Source organism: Rhinatrema bivittatum, chromosome 7, assembly GCF_901001135.1.
Source record: "Rhinatrema bivittatum chromosome 7, aRhiBiv1.1, whole genome shotgun sequence".
NCBI classification, from domain to species: Eukaryota; Metazoa; Chordata; class Amphibia; order Gymnophiona; family Rhinatrematidae; genus Rhinatrema; species Rhinatrema bivittatum.
This window is the reverse complement of record NC_042621.1, coordinates 166,177,625-166,197,736: the sequence shown is the minus strand read 5'-3', so window position 1 is coordinate 166,197,736 and position 20,112 is coordinate 166,177,625. Positions and strand designations below refer to the sequence as shown.

At 43.5% G+C, this 20,112-nt stretch overlaps 1 protein-coding gene across 1 annotated transcript in view; it reads right to left on the bottom strand.

The window, feature by feature from the left end:
* ZCCHC24 (zinc finger CCHC-type containing 24) overlaps positions 1–20,112 on the bottom strand; it is a 299,762-nt gene that overhangs the window by 22,746 nt on the left and 256,904 nt on the right. Inside the window, exon 3 of the mRNA XM_029609493.1 lies at positions 19,376–19,540. Coding sequence (XP_029465353.1) covers positions 19,376–19,540 — 165 coding nt within the window. The remainder of the gene's footprint in view (positions 1–19,375; positions 19,541–20,112) is intronic.

Below are 20,112 nucleotides of genomic sequence, written 5' to 3'. Positions count from 1 at the left end.
TTTGTGGCACTCAAGTCCTGGAGTTCACCATCCCTGCTCTAGCTGGTTATCATCTATAGGGACTGGGTGACATCTAGTGGCAAACCCATAGGAGTGCCACAGAAAGGGAGAGCGAGAAAGAAAGAAGGAGATAGGGGGCTGCCACTGGGCAATAGGGTGAAAGGGAGAGCCAAAGAAGTGTCTGATGCTAGGAAGGAGATTGGAGAGTAGAGCGGGAGCTGCTGCTGGTGGGCAGGGGGTGGATGAGAGGGCGTTATTTCTGCTGGGCAGAGAGGTGAAAGAAAGGGGCTGCTGCTGCTGGGCAGAGGAGAGGGGATTGCAGCCACTGAGCAGAAGGTTGGGGGGGGGGGGAAGAGGGGGATGCTGCTGGCATAGGGCTGAAGGAAAGGGGACTTCTCTTCTTGAGGGAGAGGACGATGATGCTGGGCAGAGGATTGGGAAAGGGGATTGCTGATGTTGAGCAGGTGGTTGGGAGAGAGATAATTCTAGGGAGGGGATGGGGAAGAGGGAGCTGCTGAAGCTGGGCAGGGGTGAGGAGGGGGAGAGGAGCAAGCGTCTAGGCAAGAGATGACTAGGCGAGATGAAGGATGCTCCTGGACAAAATTGGGTGGGGGAGAGAAAGGTGTGTGGGGGGGGCCATCTTTAAACATTTTAAAATTACCTGGTGGTCCAGTGGTAGCGATCTCCTGTTCTCAGTCCGTCGGCTGCCACTCATAAAGATGGCACCGGCCAGCCAGTGCTCCTACCATGTGACAGGGGCTGGCCAATGGCACGGATACCCTGTCACATGGTAAGGGCAAAGGGCCATCGGCGCCATCTTTATGAGTGGCAGCTGACAGCCCGAGAACGGGAGATTGCTCCCGGGACCACCACTGGACCACCAGGTAATTTTAAAATGTTTTGGGGGGATTGGGAGGGTGGGGGAAGCTAAGGGGTCATTTTTAAAGGGTCGGGTGGGTTTTTTTTTTTTATCGGGCCATCGGCGCCAGTTTTGAGTGGCAGCCAAAATGGTGCCGATGGCCCGAAAGCGGGTGTGCCGGTTTTCCCGCCCTCCCCCCAAATAACTCCCATTAGTGGACACTAACGGAAGTAACAATTTTTCACGATAAATCGGGAACATTTCTATTGAATCGCGCACGCTAACGATTTTTGACGATTTAAAAAATATCAGACGATTTTTTTAAATCATCAAAAAACGATTCACATCCCTATTAAAATCCAATTTCTGTGCTTTCTCCTGTCAGCAATATATCTTTAAAAAAGTCTTCTTGCCCTCTTTTAATACACTGGCTATTTTTTCCTCCATTTCTGCCTTTACTAACCTGATTACTTTCCCAGCATCTCTTAGCTTCTCCAGATATTTGTGCCTGTCTTCCTCTTTCTGCTGCCTCTTCTACTTTATGAATTCTAACCTTTTTTCTCTCTTACATCTTTTCCCTCTTATTTTTATTTACTAGAGAAAGAGGAAGAACTGCTAGTCCTCCTCCTCTCCCCCACAAAACTGGTGATATTTATTTTAAACATAAATAATCATATTTGGCAGGTTTGTCGGTGGCTTTCTAGAAAACGTGATGCCAGAGCACTTCTCTCCAAGTACTGCAGTGATATTGCTATTGATTGCTCTGGGGAAGAGGGTGGCAGTACTCCCTCCAGGGTCATAGTGCATATTTTTTCCAGAGGGTGGGGAAAAAGGACTGCGTTTGCAGTGGGCACGGACGAGGAAGGAATCTGCGTGCTACTGTGAAAGCACTCTGCAGCAAGGGGGCTGTGCAGCCACTAACTCCTCCTGTTCAGCATGAGACCAGGCTCAAGTTCTGCTGATCCCAGGAAAGGAGGGGTTGCAATTTTTCATTGGCCAAGGACAGCAAAACCCCCTTGTAGCGGTCCTGCCAACGCGAGCTTCTTAATGCTAACAGGAAAAAGTATCTCCGCTTATAAATGCCTTCCTTTTATGAACTCCCAGGAGTATCCTGGCTTCTGGTATGCTTTGGTTTTCCTGTTTTATTTTATTGCCAAACCAAAGTAATGACCCAAATAGGGCTATTATAAAGTGCTTTCCTTTAAGAGGATGGTGGCTGACTACTCCCAGCCCCTTCTCATAATGTATTACTGCGGAGTGCAACAGAAATGGGAAAAATATGGTGAAGCCAAGAGAAGAGAGAGAGGCACACACACAAAGAAAAACAACTTAAACCAAAATATAACTGCACTGAACTTTCTTTTGAGGATTCCTTTCCTATGTAGGGCCTCACTATGTCCCTACTAAATTCTATTCCTTTTCAAAGATCAGGTAGGTACTGTGAGAGTAAGAGGAGCAAGCGACCTATTGCTCAGCTCCCCCATGTGGGCTGCCATAGTGGTTGCTGCGTGTTCCTATAAAAGACAGAGACCCCTAATAAGAATATGGATTATTAGTTAGGTCCTGGAGGAAGCAGAAGTGTTACTTTTTAGTGCTTTTTTGGGGGGGGAAGAGGGAGGGTTCTGATTTTATTTTGAGGAAAAAAGAATTTCTAGTCTCCCCTACATTGGGGTTGGGGGAGATTTAAGAAGTGCATGTCTCATTGCTTTTGAGGAGCAACTTTTTCCATTTTTGGATTCAGTATAGAAAGTTTTCAACCCACCCTTCCTTCTTTTTTGGATTTGGTTGACCAGCCTTGTATTATTGGATTATTTTCTGAGCCGCTCTACCATCTACCTGAGGTTTGGAAGGAGGACTGGGCATCTATCTAATGTCCAGGAGGAGAAAAGGCATATGGAATAAAGGAGAAGAGTAGGACCACTACAGCTATCTATCAGATACTCAGGGAGGGAGCTGGAAGTTATTCTTCATATATAACAAAGAGTAAAAGGAACCAGTGGAGTTGAGACTTTAATACCAAAACATCTGAATAAAAGTACTGAGGTCAATTTTCAAAGCACGTTCAGCACTATTTAGCCAGATAAGTGGGATTTATGCAGCTAAGTGGTAACCAATGAATATGCGCCCATGTTCAGCGGTTGCCGCTTAGCCGTATAAGTCCCTTATACATCTAAAAGATTAGCCTCATAAGTTGTGGGTAGGCAGTGAGCAGATCGGTCAGAGCGAGTTAGCTGTCTAATTTATGCGGCTAACTGCCAATATTCGTACTTAGCCTCATAATTTATACAGCAAAGCTAGACGTGCCATAGAGCAGGTCTAACCTTAGCTGGTTAGCCTTATTGTTACATCAGCTGGCTGTGGAGCCCGCGACTGGTCTTTCTCACCCAACGTTGCACCACCATAGCAGGAGTGGGCCCCGGCTCCCCAGCGATGAAAGGGAAATGGCCCCGACGCAGTTCTCCATTTCATGGCCCTGCTTGCCGCTGGTGCTCTTTGAAGAGCGGCGGAGTCACCGCCGCCGTCTGCTCCTTGCATCTTGGCTACCTAGGCGTGCGCCTCCCTAGTTTTTTTAAAGGGCCCGTGGCAGGACAGGGCTGCCAGCCCTTCCTGATGATGTCATCAGACCGGGACTATTTAGGGCAGGCTCTGGCAGTCAGAGCTTGCCTTGGCAAGAGGTCTCCATGCTTACCTGTCATGCGCTTTGTTGCTACTCCTGCTCCAGTACCTGTTCCAGTTCCATCTCCTTTCTTCCCCACCCCCAATTCCAGAACTTTCTCACCCTCCTTTTCCTATCTCCTATCCCAAATTTTCCCCCCATTCTCAGTCCTCCCTTCTTATTCTCACCAATCTTCCCCTTCCTTCCAAGACGTCTTTCTTTTGCCATCCTGCCATTCATCACGGAGATCTCCTTTTTTTTCCCTCTCCTTTTCAATTTCCCAAGTTATCCACTTTCTCTCCTTCACCCATGCTTGACCTTTGATTGGTATTTCACTCAGAGACTACAGGTGCATAACTGTGCATAACTCTTTTTTTATACAGAAACTTCCAGGGGTTCATATTAAGAAGCCATTTAGACGAATAACCTAATAGTTATCCATCTAAATGGTATACCCGGCTATATTCAGCTATATTAGCCAGATAAAAAAGGGGAATTTTGAGGGCATTCTGGGGGAGGGGCTATCCAGCTAACCTAGTCAAATATCAGGTATATCTGGCTAGGTTAGCTGGATAACTACTTACCTGGATATCTTCAGAGATATCCAGGTAAGAAGCGCACTTTCAAAAAAAGGAAATAAACAAAACAAGTCACAGGTCTCCCAGCCTGATGCCTGCCCCCACCCCCCACCACCACTATCTTACTCTGTCCCCTTCCTCCTCCACCTTCTCATAAAAAGGTGGCAAAACAACAAAAAAAAAAAACATCGCTGCTGATCTGGGCCTTCCCTCCTAAAAATTTTACAATTTGCCTCCTCCTACATCACCCGTCCTCCTCCACCCCAATTTGACACCCTCCAACCCACCCATTACCTATAAACAGGGCCCCATCGTCCTGCCAGGCTCGCTGTGCTCAGCAATCCTGGCCGCTTCTAGCATTGCTTAGGTAATTATGCTGGAAGCGTACTTTTGGTGTAAAAGTAACAGGACACTGTAACCCACTAGACATCCCAGCTCAGAATGTTACCTCCCTAAAGGGAAGCATAAATAGCACAGTCATCCCCAAATTGCTCTTCAAGAGGGCCCTTCTGAGATGTCCAGGCCCAAAGGTGTGCTCCCTCCCCTGTAGTGGTCCATCTTTTCAGGTGGGCCTGCAATGACATCAGCAGAAGGGGTGGAGCCACATATCTCCAGAGTCAGATCAGGCAGGTAGAGGGAGTCAGGACATTCTCTGCTGGGAGAGAAGGAGCATGGTGGCAGTGCTACTCACCCACTGCACTTCTAGTCTACAGTCCAGCTCTATTTTACCTCACATTTTCAAGCAAGGTTATAAGAGACTTTATTTATTTACCCATAGACTTTGCACCAAATTTCAAAAGGAAAGTGCATACATACTTTCCCTTTGAAAACTGCCACGGGTACAAATTACCCATGGATTTTGCATCTGTTTTAATGCAACAAACCAACCAAAAAATTTGCCACAAAAGTGGGTACAAATCAAAAAGAAAAACAAAAAAATAAAATCAAAACCCACTGAATATAACAACAACTTGTGTTAGAAGCAATATTGCACAAATTGTTTATCTGCAAAAAACTTTTTAAAGGTGATTGGAGAAGTTTTCATACCAATATGCATCATTAAAATTACCTAACCAGGTAGTCCAGTGATTGATGTGATATAATCATTAACCATTCACCAGCCACCAACTAAAATGAATGTGAAGTGCAGTCCCTCAAACAACAATTGTAATTCCCACAAATGGTATATGTTTAACACATTTTTTTTCAAAATAATACATGTGAAAACTTAATGTAAAGAAAGTAGAGCCACTTGTGACATGATGTAACTAAATGTCTATTAGATGTACTTAGCTCATTCTCTGTATGTTCAATGATGGTCAATCTCCCACAGTTGTTTAATTCTCTCAAACGATGTTCTCGAACTATGCTCCCAACATGGCCAAGTTTTGGAACTCGGATGGGTAAGATGGAGCAGGGAATTTCTGCTAATCATGACGCTGTCGCAACTGCCAGCACCAAAATGAACGGCTTGAAAAAGGCACTTCAGAGACATGAGGACCATCTGGAAGAGCTGGAGAATTGGTCCTGCCAGAACAATTTATGGTTTTTAAGACTTCCTGAGTCCTAAAATGACTCGGATCTGGCCTCCTTTTTGGGAGCATGTTGGAGGAATTAGGCCTTGACAGGTCGAGCGGCCTGCTACGCACTGAGAAGGCGCACCGATTGGGGGCACAGCGGGAGCAAGCAGGGAGGCTCCGTGTCATCATAGCAAAATTTCTGGATTTCACCTACAAGGCTGCAATTCTACAAGCGCTCCAATCTGGTAAAAAAATTGCCCTATGATAATAGGACCATTTTGGTCTTCCGAGATTATTCATTTGAGTTGTCTGCGATCAGAAAGGATTTTTCTCTGGCATGTGCGTGCCTACACAAGTTGGGCCTGTGGTTCGCACTTTTATATCCTGCCAAGCTCCATGTCATTCTCCCGGAGGGTGTTAAGTGGTTTCAGTCAGCGGCGGATGCAACATCTCTTTTGGATCGTTTGGAAAGAGTATGGAATGCTTTGCTTGCACATTGAAGCTGTGTTTTTTCTGTTTAATGATGTTCTTTTGGAGTGTTGGGTGGCTTGTGGCCCTGCATTGGACTTCTCATAGTTTTGCGGAGGAGGTGAGATGGCGTCACTCTGTACCGGGAACATAGAGTCTCTACATTCAACAGAGACAGTGTTGTAATTTCTGTATTTTGTGACCCTTTCAATGTGACCCTTTTTCTTCTCCTTTCAATGGGGTTTGTTTGTATGTCAGTTTCTCTGGTTCTTTCTTAAGGGGTTTCTATAGGTGGATTGTGGCAGTAGGGAGGTTTGTGGTATCTTTAGTGATCTTGTACCACATGGTAGTGGGTAATAGGTTTCAAGGGGAGGACTGGGGAAGAGGAGGGTGTGGGGGTTCCATGGGGCTGCTAATGTTAATTTTATTTTGACCAATATTGATTGGTATGTTTCTGGGAAAGGCTGGCTGCATCCTAGGTGGATGTCTTAGCTGGGAAGGCATTTACCTTTTCATATTTGTAGCTTTTCCTTGTTTATTTTTCATGTGACCGATTTAGTCCTGGGTAAATCATCCCTGAAGTTGGTGTCCTGGAATGTTTGTGGAATCAGGACTCCTATTAAAAGGAAGAAAGTTCTGGCTTCCATGAAAAAACAGGCTGTATATATTGGTTTCCTCCAAGAAACTCATCTTAATGACAAAGACCACCAAAACCTCAAGAGGGAATGGGTGGGACAACTTTTCTATGCTTCTGCTTTCACTAGGTCTGCAAGTGTTGCTATTCTAATACATAAAAATGACACCATGAAAGTTGTTCAAGAAATCGAGGATCCACAAGGGCGTTTTATTTTTTTTACTAGCGGAGCTGGGAGGGAAATGTATTATGCTTTGCAATCTCTATACCCTGAATGCTTATAATCACTCTTTTTTTTCTTCAGAGCATACAGCATTTATTGCTCTTAGGGAAGGGCTGGTGGTGGTAGGGGGGAACTTTTACCTGTTTGTAGATCCGGACTTGGACAAATCTTATTCTTCATGAGGAGTTTCCATGGGAACCAGGAAGGGGAAACCCTTTCTGCTCTCGAAATTGCAGTTAGTGCACTCATGGTGTACTTTTCATCCTATGGAAAGGGACTTCACGCACATGTCCTGTGACATGCTACATTTTCACACATAGACTACCTTTGGTTTCTAAAGAACACCTCTCCCATGTGCAGGATACTGGCATTTGTAATATCAAAATTTCAGATCATGCTCCCATTTCGCTTTTGGTTAAAGGTTTAGGAGAGAGACCTTTTCATTTAGCCTGGAAATCTATCTATTATATGGCCATGGATAACGCTTTTCAGTCTTATGTTAAACAGAGATGGGCGGATTATGTGGCTACTAATGGGATTCATTTTGAAGAAGCTCTGGTTCTTTCTTGGTATATAGCCAAAGCAGTCTTCAGAGGGGACATTATTTCTTATTTAACCTGGAGAAGGAAATCCATAGATAAACAGATATTGGCTCTAGAAATCAAACTGAGAAAATGTAAGCAAACCCTGCTCTCAACCCATTCTGTAGCTGCTAGAGAGGCTTTTCTTTCTACCCAGGCTGCCCTAAACACACTTCTGCATCAAAGAGCTAAAAAAAAGTATCTTATTCTACAAGTTTAAGCTTTATCAACAGGCTAATAAGACTGGGAAATTGTTGGCATGGTTGATAGGAGGCATAAAGCACCCACAGGTGTAACTCATCTTAGAGGCCAGAGAGGGAAGATGGTATATTCTACTACGGGCATCCTACATCTGTTTACAGAGTATTATGCAAAGTTATATTCTTCTGAGGGTTTTGATACAGCTAAGTGTCAGGAGTTTTTGTCCAAACTGGGTATTAAAATATTTGAGGAACATCATCTGCAGTCATTAAATAGACCAATAAGTGAGGGTGAAATCAGGGTGGGTATTCAAATGGCAAAGCCATTGAAGGCCCCAGTCCCCAATGGCTTTATGGCTGAATTTTGCAAAATTTTACTCAGTGATATTCCCCAATTACTCAGTATGATTTTTCCGGCTTTGGTGAATGGCAAATAATTTCCTGCTAATATGAAAAAGGTGATTATCACTGTACTCCCCAAGCCAGGGAAGGATCTCATAAGAACATAAGAAAATGCCATACTGAGTCAGACCAAGGGTCCATCAAGCCCAGCATCCTGTTTCCAACAGTGGCCAATCCAGGCCATAAGAACCTGGCAAGTACCCAAAAACTAAGTCTATTCCATGTAACCATTGCTAATGGCAGTGGCTATTCTCTAAGTGAACTTAATAGCAGGTAATAGACTTCTTCTCCAAGAACTTATCCAATCCTTTTTTAAACACAGCTATACTAACTGCACTAACCACATCCTCTGGCAACAAATTACAGAGTTTAATTGTGCGTTGAGTAAAAAAGAACTTTCTCCGATTAGTTTTAAATGTGCCCCATGCTAACTTCATGGAGTGCCCCCTAGTCTTTCTACTATCCAAAAGAGTAAATAACCGATTCACATCTACCCGTTCTAGACCTCTCATGATTTTAAACACCTCTATCATATCCCCCTCAGCTGTCTCTTCTCCAAGCTGAAAAGTCCTAACCTCTTTAGTCTTTCCTCATAGGGGAGTTGTTCCATTCCCCTTATCATTTTGGTAGCCCTTCTCTGTACCTTCTCCATCGCAATTATATCTTTTTTGAGATGTGGCGACCAGAATTGTACACAGTATTCAAGGTGCGGTCTCACCATGGAGCGATACAGAGGCATTATGACATTTTCCGTTTTATTCACCATTCCCTTTCTAATAATTCCCAACATTCTGTTTGCTTTTTTGACTGCCGCAGCACACTGAACCGAAAATTTCAATGTGTTATCCACTATGACACCTAGATCTCTTTCTTGGGTTGTAGCACCTAATATGGAACCCAACATTGTGTAATTATTATAGCATGGGTTATTTTTCCCTATATGCATCACCTTGCACTTATCCACATTAAATTTCATCTGCCATTTGGATGCCCAATTTTCCAGTCTCAACAAGGTCTTCCTGCAATTTATCACAATCTGCTCTGAACAATTTTGTGTCATCTGCAAATTTTATTATCTCACTCGTCGTATTTCTTTCCAGATCATTTATAAATATATTGAAAAGTAAGGGTCCCAATACAGATCCCTGAGGCACTCCACTGTCCACTCCCTTCAACTGAGAAAATTGTCCATTTAATCCTACTCTCTGTTTCCTGTCTTTTAACCAGTTTGCAATCCACGAAAGGACATCACCACCTATCCCATGACTTTTTACTTTTCCTAGAAGCCTCTCATGAGGAACTTTGTCAAACGCCTTCTGAAAATCCAAGTATACTATATCTACCGGTTCACCTTTACCACATATTTATTAACTCCTTCAAAAAAGTGAAGCAGATTTGTGAGGCAAGACTTGCCCTGGGTAAAGCCATGCTGAATTTGATCCATTAAACCATGTTTTTCTATATGTTCTGTGATTTTGATGTTTAGAACACTTTCCACTATTTTTCCTGGCACTGAAGTCAGACTAACCGGTCTGTAGTTTCCCGGATCGCCCCTGGAGCCCTTTTTAAATATTGGGGTTACATTTGCTATCCTCCAGTCTTCAGGTACAATGGATGATTTTAATGATAAGTTACAAATTTTTACTAATAGGTCTGAAATTTCATTTTTTAGTTCCTTCAGAACTCTGGGGTATATACCATCCAGTCCGGGTGATTTACTACTCTTCAGTTTGTCAATCAGGCCTACCACATCTTCTAGGTTCACCGTGATTTGATTCAGTCCATCTGAATCATTACCCATGAAAATCTTCTCCATTACGGGTACCTCACCAACATCCTCTTCAGTAAACACCGAAGCAAAGAAATCATTTAATCTTTCTGCGATGGCCCTATCTTTTCTAAGTGCCCCTTTAACCCCTCGATCATCTGTCCAACTGACTCCCTCACAGGCTTTCTGCTTCAGATATATTTTAAAAAGTTTTTACTGTGAGTTTTTGCCTCTACAGCCAACTTCTTTTCAAATTCTCTCTTAGCCTGTCTTATCAATGTCTTACATTTAACTTTGCAACGTTTATGCTTTATCCTATTTTCTTCTGTTGGATCCTTCTTCCAATTTTTGAATGAAGATCTTTTGGCTAAAATAGCTTCTTTCACCTCCCCTTTTAACCATGCCGGTAATCGTTTTGCCTTCTTTCCACCTTTCTTAATGTGTGGAATACATCTGGACTGTGCTTCTAGAATGGTATTTTTTAACAATGACCACGCCTCTTGTACATGTTTTACTTTTGTAGCTGCTCCTTTCAGTTTTTTTCTAACAATTTTTCTCATTTTATCAAAGTTTTGCTTTTGAAAGTTTAGCACGAGAGCCTTGGATTTGCACACTGTTCCTCTTCCAGTCATTAAATCAAATTTGATCATATTATGATCACTATTGCTAAGCGGCTCCACCACCGTTACCTCTCTCACCAAGTCCTGTGCTCCACTGAGAATTAGATCTAAAATTGCTCCTTCTCTCGTCGGTTCCTGAACCAATTGCTTCATAAAGCTATCATTTATTCCATCCAGGAACGTTATCTCTCTAGCGTGACCCAATGATACATTTACCCAGTCAATATTGGGGTAATTGAAGTCTCCCATTTTAGCCAAAAGATCTTCATTCAAAAATTGGAAGAAGGACCTGATTTAATATTTGTAGTGTTGCCTTTTCATAGATAGGGTTGCTCCTGTTCGAGTGTATTCCATAATACAGGTGTAACTGTGTGCGGATTAGTTTATGTGCATTACTACAGATCTTGGGAGTATGTTAGGTCGGTTCTGTGTCTGTTACTGAGATGAGATATTTTACTAGCATGTAAGCGTTTGTATCAGCCTTATTTGTTGTGTTTTCTCAAGAGGACATGCATTGGTGGTAAACTGCTGTCTTTTCACAAGTAGGGATACTGAGCCTGGAAGTAGAAGGAGTTTAAGTTGCTGTTACTGAGATGACACCAGAATCAGAATATCTTTTTTGTAGGGTGAGTTGTATGGGGAATGTCATAATTCTGCTTTACATCCATTATTGTGGGTCAGGGGGGTTCCCGTGGATGCAAACTGTACTTTTACATCTAGCCCCATGACGATCATGGGTCAGTGTGTCATGCATGTGAGAACCATCTGTCAGGTGTGTCCCGACAGAAAAAAGGTTGAGAACCACTGCACTAGATATTGAGCAGAAATAAATATACGCAAGTAAAAGATATATGCGCATCACTTTGGCAGGTTTTAAAATATAAACTTATTTGTGCAAATGTTGTCCCCCGCCCTTGAATGCCCCTGGCACGCTCCTTTCTTACACATGCAAAGTTTACTCACAGACCCCAATTTATGCATATAGGTTGGTTTTGAGACTAGCATGTTTTCGCGTACGTGCTATTTTATGCACACAAGTGCTACTTTTTACACTTACCACATTTGAAAATTCACTTGTAAGATTGTAAAACATAAACTTATAATTACATTTTTAAAGATGCATTTCAACTTGTGATGCTCAGAAGCGAGTTTCTTTGGGGTGGGGGGAGGTTGTTTTTCCACATAAACTGTTTCTCAGAAACAAATAAAAATTTTCATGCATATATCAAAAGAATAATACTTAAAGGACAGAGGATTTTGTATCTCGCAAAAACCATCGAATGAATCTCAACCTCCATCAGCAGCATTATGGGTTTCTGGGTTGCAAGGTATGCTTTGTTGATGTTGGTTTTTAACTAGAAACTGAAATGGTTATGGTGAACTGATTTCATCTATTGTTACAAGTTGAAGTGAATGGCATTACCCACTGGGAGCATTCCCCAAACAAAACACTTAGCTGTAACTGGGCCACAGTAAGCAATCCAATTCTAAATTTGATTAGCAAGATTTGAGGTATTATATTTCAGAAAGATGTTTTTGGTCTTTCATGAGGTAGGGGTACTTGAAGTAATTCCTGATATGCTTAGTCTCAGCACTACACACCATAACAATATCCTTATCCTAATACCACCAGTGCCCTGAAAATGAAGATGTGGAAAGTCCTGGTTCCTGAGGGATACTGTGTGGTCATCTCTGTGCTAAGAAATCCCATTTTCCCCTTCTAAAGATAAATACAGTACTTAAATAGAACTATATTATCTATGGACCACCCCAGAGAATTTTTAATATCTTTAGTTTCAGAAGTCTGGCATTGATGACGTGAAGAAATTTTATATTCTTTTCTACACAACATCCAAAGGAAAAAAACAAAACAAAATGTCCAGTTCAATTAGAATATACTGGCTGGATGCTAGAAGCCATCATATGGGATAATTGACAAATATATTATTTATCCAAGAGTAAATAGGGACCTCATTGGCTTGAGTGTGTCAGAATAAAGCTGGCAATTGTAATGTCAACTGAGAGACACATTCTGATAGTTCTGACCAGGATTTTTTATGCTTCCTACTAGTTCAGTTCTGCTTAATCTCCATCCCAGGTTTTAGGGATAATACGACCAAGCTATTAGGAGCTAAAGGTTCAGGCTCCACATGGCAGATTCAGAAATGTCCATAGTCAGCTGCTGGGTGGCTAAGAAAGTTATCTGAATAAACTTTCCTGGCTGACTTAGCTGGGATATTCAGCAATCTATACCTGTGCAATGACCACTGGGGTTCATTACCAATACTGCCCTTAGTTTAACCTCCTTTAGCTAGGAACAGATAGGTAGAGATTAGGTGAGGCACGATTTGGTACAGTCCCTCCCATTGAGGGTGCTGGGCTGGCTGACCCCAGTAAGGTAATAAAAGCAGCTCTCTACCTAAAGACTGCAGGCAGATCTTTTGCATTGTGGACTTAGGTGGAAGTGTAGGTAAGTTTTTTCTGATTTGGATTTTGGGCCTACTCTGAGAACCTGGGCAATCCCTGTCTGGGGTCTAGAGCAAGGTCAGGAAGATGTCTTTCCAGTCTACTCACTAGCTGGCTGGGCTGGTATACAGGTTTGTTTTGGGATTTTTTATATTTTTCATGGTAAGAAACCTGCAAGACCCTTGGGTGTTGCCTGGAAAGAAGTCATGAGGAAACCTTTCCCTGGAGGGCCCAGGATAGGGAAGAAGCCCCTCTGCAACCTCATGGAGGACAGAGGAATGGTGGTGATCTGCAGCAGAGATCTTCTGATATTTGGATCCATTTTTGGGAGAAAGACTTTTTGGTTAGAAGAACAGGGGGGGGGGAGAGTTTTGCTGCCTTCTTCCTGCCCTAAGAGGAACATTGAGAGCTGTGTGTTCCAGTGTGGATCCCTTCCATTGTGGGATTTGAGAGAGTGAAAGAGATCGAGAAAGACATTGAAGAACTATGAGCAAAACCAATTTGAGACCTACTGAGGACACCCAATTGGAGTCTTTACCCCTGGGGAGAGAGAAATTTGGGACTCTCTGTACAGAGGTTGTTTTACCAGTTCTTGCAAGCTTAGATGATTTTTTCTGTCCAATCAAGGATACCCTGCCCACTTGGGAGCCTCATTTTTTCCATGCCCTGGAGGGTGAGGGTTTCTCCTATCCTAATAATAAAAGAGGAAGGGCTGTAAATGGGAAGAGACCTGCAGTTGGGTCAAGAACTATTTTGAACTGTGCCATTACTTTATCTGATTCACCTTCAGTAAAGTATTTGTTTTGGACACTCAAGAGTCTCCCTGTGTTATTGGCAGTAACGACAGTCAGCATTACAGCAGCTCTACCTCTCCCAGGGAAAAGAGCTACCAAGGCACCCCGCCACTCTGGGTCCTGAAGGAAGATTCCTTCCCCCCACCAACAAAGAATTCAGGCCCAGGGAAAAGAGACTTGTAGAAAAGCTGTTGCAGTGAGATCCAGCCCCAAGATCTTTACATATTCTTTTATGGCCCCTGTGATATAAAGTAGCCACCGTAAGCAGTAGTTACACCTGACTATCTCCAAATTAACCTTTTAGTGTTGCTTCCATACTGTCCTAAAATTAGCTGACCACTTTAGCGGGATAACTTTGAAAATTGGAGTTATCCAACTAACTTAATGGGAATGCTCCACCCCGGAATGCCCCCAGACCTCCCTTGACAGACAAGTTATCTGGCTATGCCAGAGGAGGTCAGACCAGGGGGATTTTTAAGTCCCAGCATTTGTCTGACTAAATGCCAAACTTAACTGGACAAACATGCTAAATATGGACCTCAGAGTAACTACCCTGAGTGTCAGCTCCATGATATTTCTCTTATTTTTTTAGTTTAGATTTTTTTTGTTTTTATATTCCGCTTTTTGCACTTTTTTTGGCATTCAGAAACTATGGGTATTTCTCTACACCCAGAGGGCTTACAATCTAAGGGGGGTCATTTATCAAAGTACTATATGGTGTTTTTGCATGCAAAATGAGAAAAAGGGGAAGAATTTTGGTTGTCTGTGAACTCCTGGAGAGCCAGCCTAGGGGAAGAGGGGGGGAGAGGGAGAGAGAGAGAGCTTAGCCATGATGTGCTCACACTAGATAGGTATTTATTAGGGATGTGCAGAGGGACGCCATACGTTGCATTCGTAATTCGGATTCGTCGGGGAGCAGATACGTTGCATTCGGCCGTATGGCGCCCCGATGCGTTAATACGGCTATTTCTATTCGTGTGCCAGCTAAAATTCAAACTAACTACAACCCCCTACCCTCCTGACCCCCCCAAGACTTACCAAAACTCCCTGGTGGTCCAGCGGGGGGTCCGGGAACTATCCCCTGCACTCACACCCTCGGTGCCGGTTTCATCATGGCACCGATAGCCTTTGTCACAGGGGCTACCGGTGCCATTGGTCAGCCCCTGTCACATGGCCATTGGCACCATCTTTTGCTCCTACCATGTGACAGGGGCTGACCAATGGCACCGGTAGCCCCTGTGACATAGTATGGGCAAAGGCTATCGGCGCCATTTTGAGTAGTGGCATCGGACGGCCGGAGTGCAGGAGGTCGATCCGAGACCCCCAGGGACTTTTGGCCAGCTTGGGGGGGCCTCCTGACCCCCACAAGACTTGCCAAAAGTCCAGTGGGGGTCCGGGAGCGACCTCCTGCACGCCGTCCGTCCGATGTCAGTACTCAAAATGGCGCCGATCGCCTTTGCCCTCACTATGTCACAGGTACCAACGGTCGGCCTCTGTGACATAGTGAGGGCAAAGGTGATCTGCTGCCAGTATTCAAAATGGCGCCGATCGCCTTTGCCCTCACTATGTCACAGGGGCCGACCGTCGGTACCTGTGACATAGTGAGGGCAAAGGCGATCGGCGCCATTTTGAGTACTGGCATCGGACGGCCGGCGTGCAGGAGGGCGCTCCCGGACCCCCACTGGACTTTTGGCAAGTCTTGTGGGGGTCAGGAGGCCCCTCCAAGCTGGCCAAAAGTCCCTGGGAGTCCAACAGGGGTCCCGGAGCGACTTCCTGCACTCCGGCCGTCCGATGCCACTACTCAAAATGGCGCCGATACCTTTGCCCATACTATGTCACAGGGGCTACCAGTGCCATTGGTCAGCCCCTGTCACATGGTAGGAGCACAAGATGGTACGGGCTGACCAATGGCAACGGTAGCCCCTGGGACAAAGGTTATCGGCACCATGATGAAACCGGCACCGAGGCTGTGAGTGCAGGGGATGGTTCCCGGACCCCCCGCTGGACCACCAGGGAGTTTTGGTAAGTCTTGGGGGGGTTCAGGAGGGTGGGGGGGTTTGTTTAAATTTTTATTTAGGTGGCCGTATAATTCGGGGAAAGATTCGTGTATTCGTGGGGAATCGCGATACGTTTCGCTTCCCCACGAATACTACGAATAGTGCAATATACGTTGCGGATCGCCAATATGGCGAAAATGAATGCACACCCCTAGTATTTATATCTCTATGGGAGGCTCACCTAGTAACTCGAGGTGAGGTTTAGGTATTTGTGTAGGGGTTAGGGGCCACTTTGACATTCAAAGTGAGACGTACGAACAGAACAGTGCTCTCTTGTGAACATTTGATGACCTTCAGAGTGAGGAAACTCACCCAAAGATGAGATTTGTGCAATGTTCTCTCAAACTAGCTTGATGTTACCCAGGTAGAAAGTCCATCAAGCTAGACCTCACCTCCAGTTACTAGGTGGGCCTCCCATAGAGATATAAATACCTATCTAGTGTGAGGACATCATGGTTAGTCAGTCTCTCCCTCTCTACTAAACATGGTCCCCCCGGATGTAGGACATACAACAATTCTGGCACTTAGCACAAAGTGTGATAGATTCCCTATTACCATAAAACAAACCCCTTTTCTTATCACATGCAATATTTAGTGCATTTTGATAAATCCAGGCCTAAGTTTGTACCTGAGGCAATAGAGGGTAAAGTGACTTGCCCAAGATCACAAGGAGCAACAGTGGGACTTGAACCCTGGTCTTCTAGTTCATAGCCCACTGCTGTAATCACTAGGCTACTCCTGCTATGTTTTAATAAATGTGCTTAGTTCAGTCTCAAGCCTCAGCCCTGGAATCAGAAATACACTGGGAAAGTACTGAGTCACACAGTGGCTGATGTACTAAAAAAGCAAAATTTTCAGCAAAATAGTTTTTTACATGAACATTTTTTCAAAACAGCACGCAACATGAAAAATTGCTAAAAGCTTGGGGCCAGATCTTTAAAAATGGCGCCGGCTGTCCAGTGCTCCTACCATGTGACAGGGGCCGGCAAATGGCACAGTTACCCTGTCACATGGTAAGGGTAAAGGGCCATCGGCGCCATTTTTATTAGTGGCAGCCGACGGCCCGAGAGCGGAAGATCGTTCCTGGGGCCCACTGGACCACCAGGTAATTTTAAAACGTTTTTTTTTTTTGGGGGGGGGGAGGGTGGTGGAGGCTAAGGGAGCGGTTTTAAAGGGTCGGGGTGTGTTTTTAGGTTGTGTCCTAACTCCCGTTAGTGTGCACTAACCCGATTAACGATTTTTTTCACAATAAATCGGTGGAATTTCTATTGTATCGCACTCTTTAACAATTAATGATGATTTAAAAAATATCGGACGATATTTTAAATTGTCAAAAAACGATTCACATCCCTAATGCTAATACTGCTCCAGTTGCTCTGTACGGATACAGTTACTTGCCCTGTTTCCCCAGCAAAACATTTATACGTGCCACCTTTGCATGGTTTAAAAATGCAGGTTTAGTTCCTCTTGGTATTTCTTCATGTTTATATTATATTTTGATGTTACATCTCTTCTATATGATGATGCTTCTACTTTAAATCCTGATCCTGCTGTTCTCAAGGATTTAGTTGCTTTCCCTATTTCCCCTTCCCCAGCAACAGCTTTATATAAGCCAATCTTGCATGGCTTAGAAATACAAGTTTAGCTCAGTGAATCATTTATTCATTTTTGAATTATTGTATTAGCAATATTCATATTACTGCTCTCTGCCTATCCTTTCCAACATGGACGTGCTTGATATCTGGTACTCTGCTCTGCTGCAGTTACCATTAAATTTTGGGTATTAGGTTAGGGGTGGTGGATAGCATGGTTTCCTTTTCTTGATGCCATTATGGTGGCCTCATGTTCTGTTTCTGCTGTCTACTGTCTGGAGATGCTATCCTGGCTACTCCTTTACCATACCTCTCATGCTGCCCCTTATTCGTCATCTCTCACTCTTCCCAATGCCTGTGAATCTTGGATTGTCACATATTCACCACGGTTCACGAGGGCAGATGAAAAGTCTGCCTGGTAACAGAAACAGAAGGCCAAGCCAGGCTGTGTGATCTGTGTGAACTTGATCTTGTGTCCAGCTGTGGAAACGTGTGTGTGGGCAATGGAGAAAGACAGTTTTGTCCAAAGAGGACCCGTGTTAACTTGATAACTCAAAGATTACAGCAGGGAACAATTAAGTATTACTGCAGGCGCTGTGGAAAACCTCATCAGTACAGAACAGGCATGTATACAATACTAAGAAAGAGGACTATGTTGGTAGTAGGGGGAGTAGAGTAACTGGAAATTAATGGTCACTGGAAATCTACAAGAAATCTAATGACACATGATGGAAGGGCTTAAAATGTATATAAGCTGATCTATGAAAGGCATTTGGGGAAGGAGGTAAAATCAGGTTTATTCTAGCCTTCTGAGAAGCCAGGCTGCTTTTCCAGTACTCTGTGCTCTGAACAAGGATTTCAATAAAGTTTCTACCTATTACTTACCTTGCGTCCTGAGTATTGGTTAAAGAGGGAAAACACACAACATGTGCATGTACTATTTTGTCCTCCCTCTAACCCCACTCTCAACTGCCTGCATAAATAGCAGGTATAAAGCATGTGGCCACTTTTAGTTTGTGTACTTTGAGGCTGCTAATTTTCAAAGGATTCTCCAAGACAAAAATGGTGTTGAGTTTAAATAAACTAAGAGTCCCTATGTTATGGAAGCCATGGAAGGAAATAGCAGCAATTGTAAGATTACATGGCATGAACTCCACTATCCATGCTGCATCTACTCTACAATGACAGGAAACATTTCCATTCATGAGCAAGAGACCTGTTTTTGAAAATAAAACCATGGCTTGACATCCCACATGGTGTCCTTCTAGCAAAGCATCTTAGTGAACTGCTAATGATGCTGAGGGCAACACATGAGAAGAAATGGTTGCTCTTACTCCATTGAAGTAGCAGATTCCGGTCAATTTACACACTTTATGTCCATGGAAAATCTTATAAGTATTAGCAAAGTTCCAGATATATTCTTTTTTTTAAATAAATTAATTGAAAGATAAATAAAATAGTGATGCCAGCATTAGAGAAAACAAAGCAAATTAGGCAACAGAGAAAGTGCATAAGGCTTGGTATAAGGAGGAAAAAGGATTAGAGAAGACTGTCAATTTTAAACAAATCTTCTAAATAATTAAGAGAAATCTTTTTTCAAAAATGGCCCCAAAAGTCAAGAGTTCTGCCTTTGATCTGTTTCCTTTTCCTATATTAAGATATTGGCTGTCTTGTTGCTCAAAGTTGTGGCCTTTAAAAAAATGTTTGTCACATAACCACCACATGGTAGCTAAAGTCACTAGTTTTCCTTTTATTTTGTTGTTGACATGAATTGTTGGATATTTATAACTTGCTTGCTTATAGTTCCATTACATATTGTTGTTTAGTTAAAAGTGCTGAAGACATTCCAATGAAAAATTAAGGGACATAGCCGTCTAGATGGCTCTCATGTGATGATGAGGTATATAATAATATGATTCGTGCATTACTGTTATACATTCAGCACAACCCCACTTACTTGTTTGTGAGGGTAAACATTGATATGACACTTGATGCATTCTTGCCCCATGTTAGCCCAGGAGTTGCCGCTCATCCATTTTCTCTTGCACTTGGGGCATTTATATTCACCAAAGCAACGTTTCTTTCCCTGGTAAGGTGTAAGGCCTTCTCCTTTAGGACGAGCCTAAAAAAATGAAAACAAGGAAAACAATGGTGGTACATAACATTGTTTACAACAACCTCAAACAAAAATCTGCACCCAGATACTTTTTAGCAATTCCATATTTCTTCTTTTCTTCTCTCTCATTTCCATCTTTTTCCCCCCATATTTAGATTTTACCATATAGATTAGGTCATCTTTAACCCCTGATGACAATTTAATACACAAACTAGGCAGGATATTGAGTAAGGACTGCAGCTGGATATAGACACAGACTGGGGCAGGGCAAGGCAAGGCATGGAATGAATACAAGGAACTGGACTGGACAGGGTAAGACAAAGAACAGACAAGGGCAGGACTGGACAAGGACGACAAGGACAGGACAGGACAAGGACTTGGCAAGGACAGCACAGAACAAGGAACATTGAGGCCCAGAGGCAGCACAGCAAAAGGCCCATAGGTCGCTAGGCTTAAGGCCCTGAGGCCACTAGGTGAGGCAGAAGCCCAGGAGGCCACAAGGCAAGGAAAGGCCTGAGTAGGCCGCAAAGCAAGGTACAAGGTAAGAGCAGGCCCGGAGGCCACAAGGCGTGGAACAA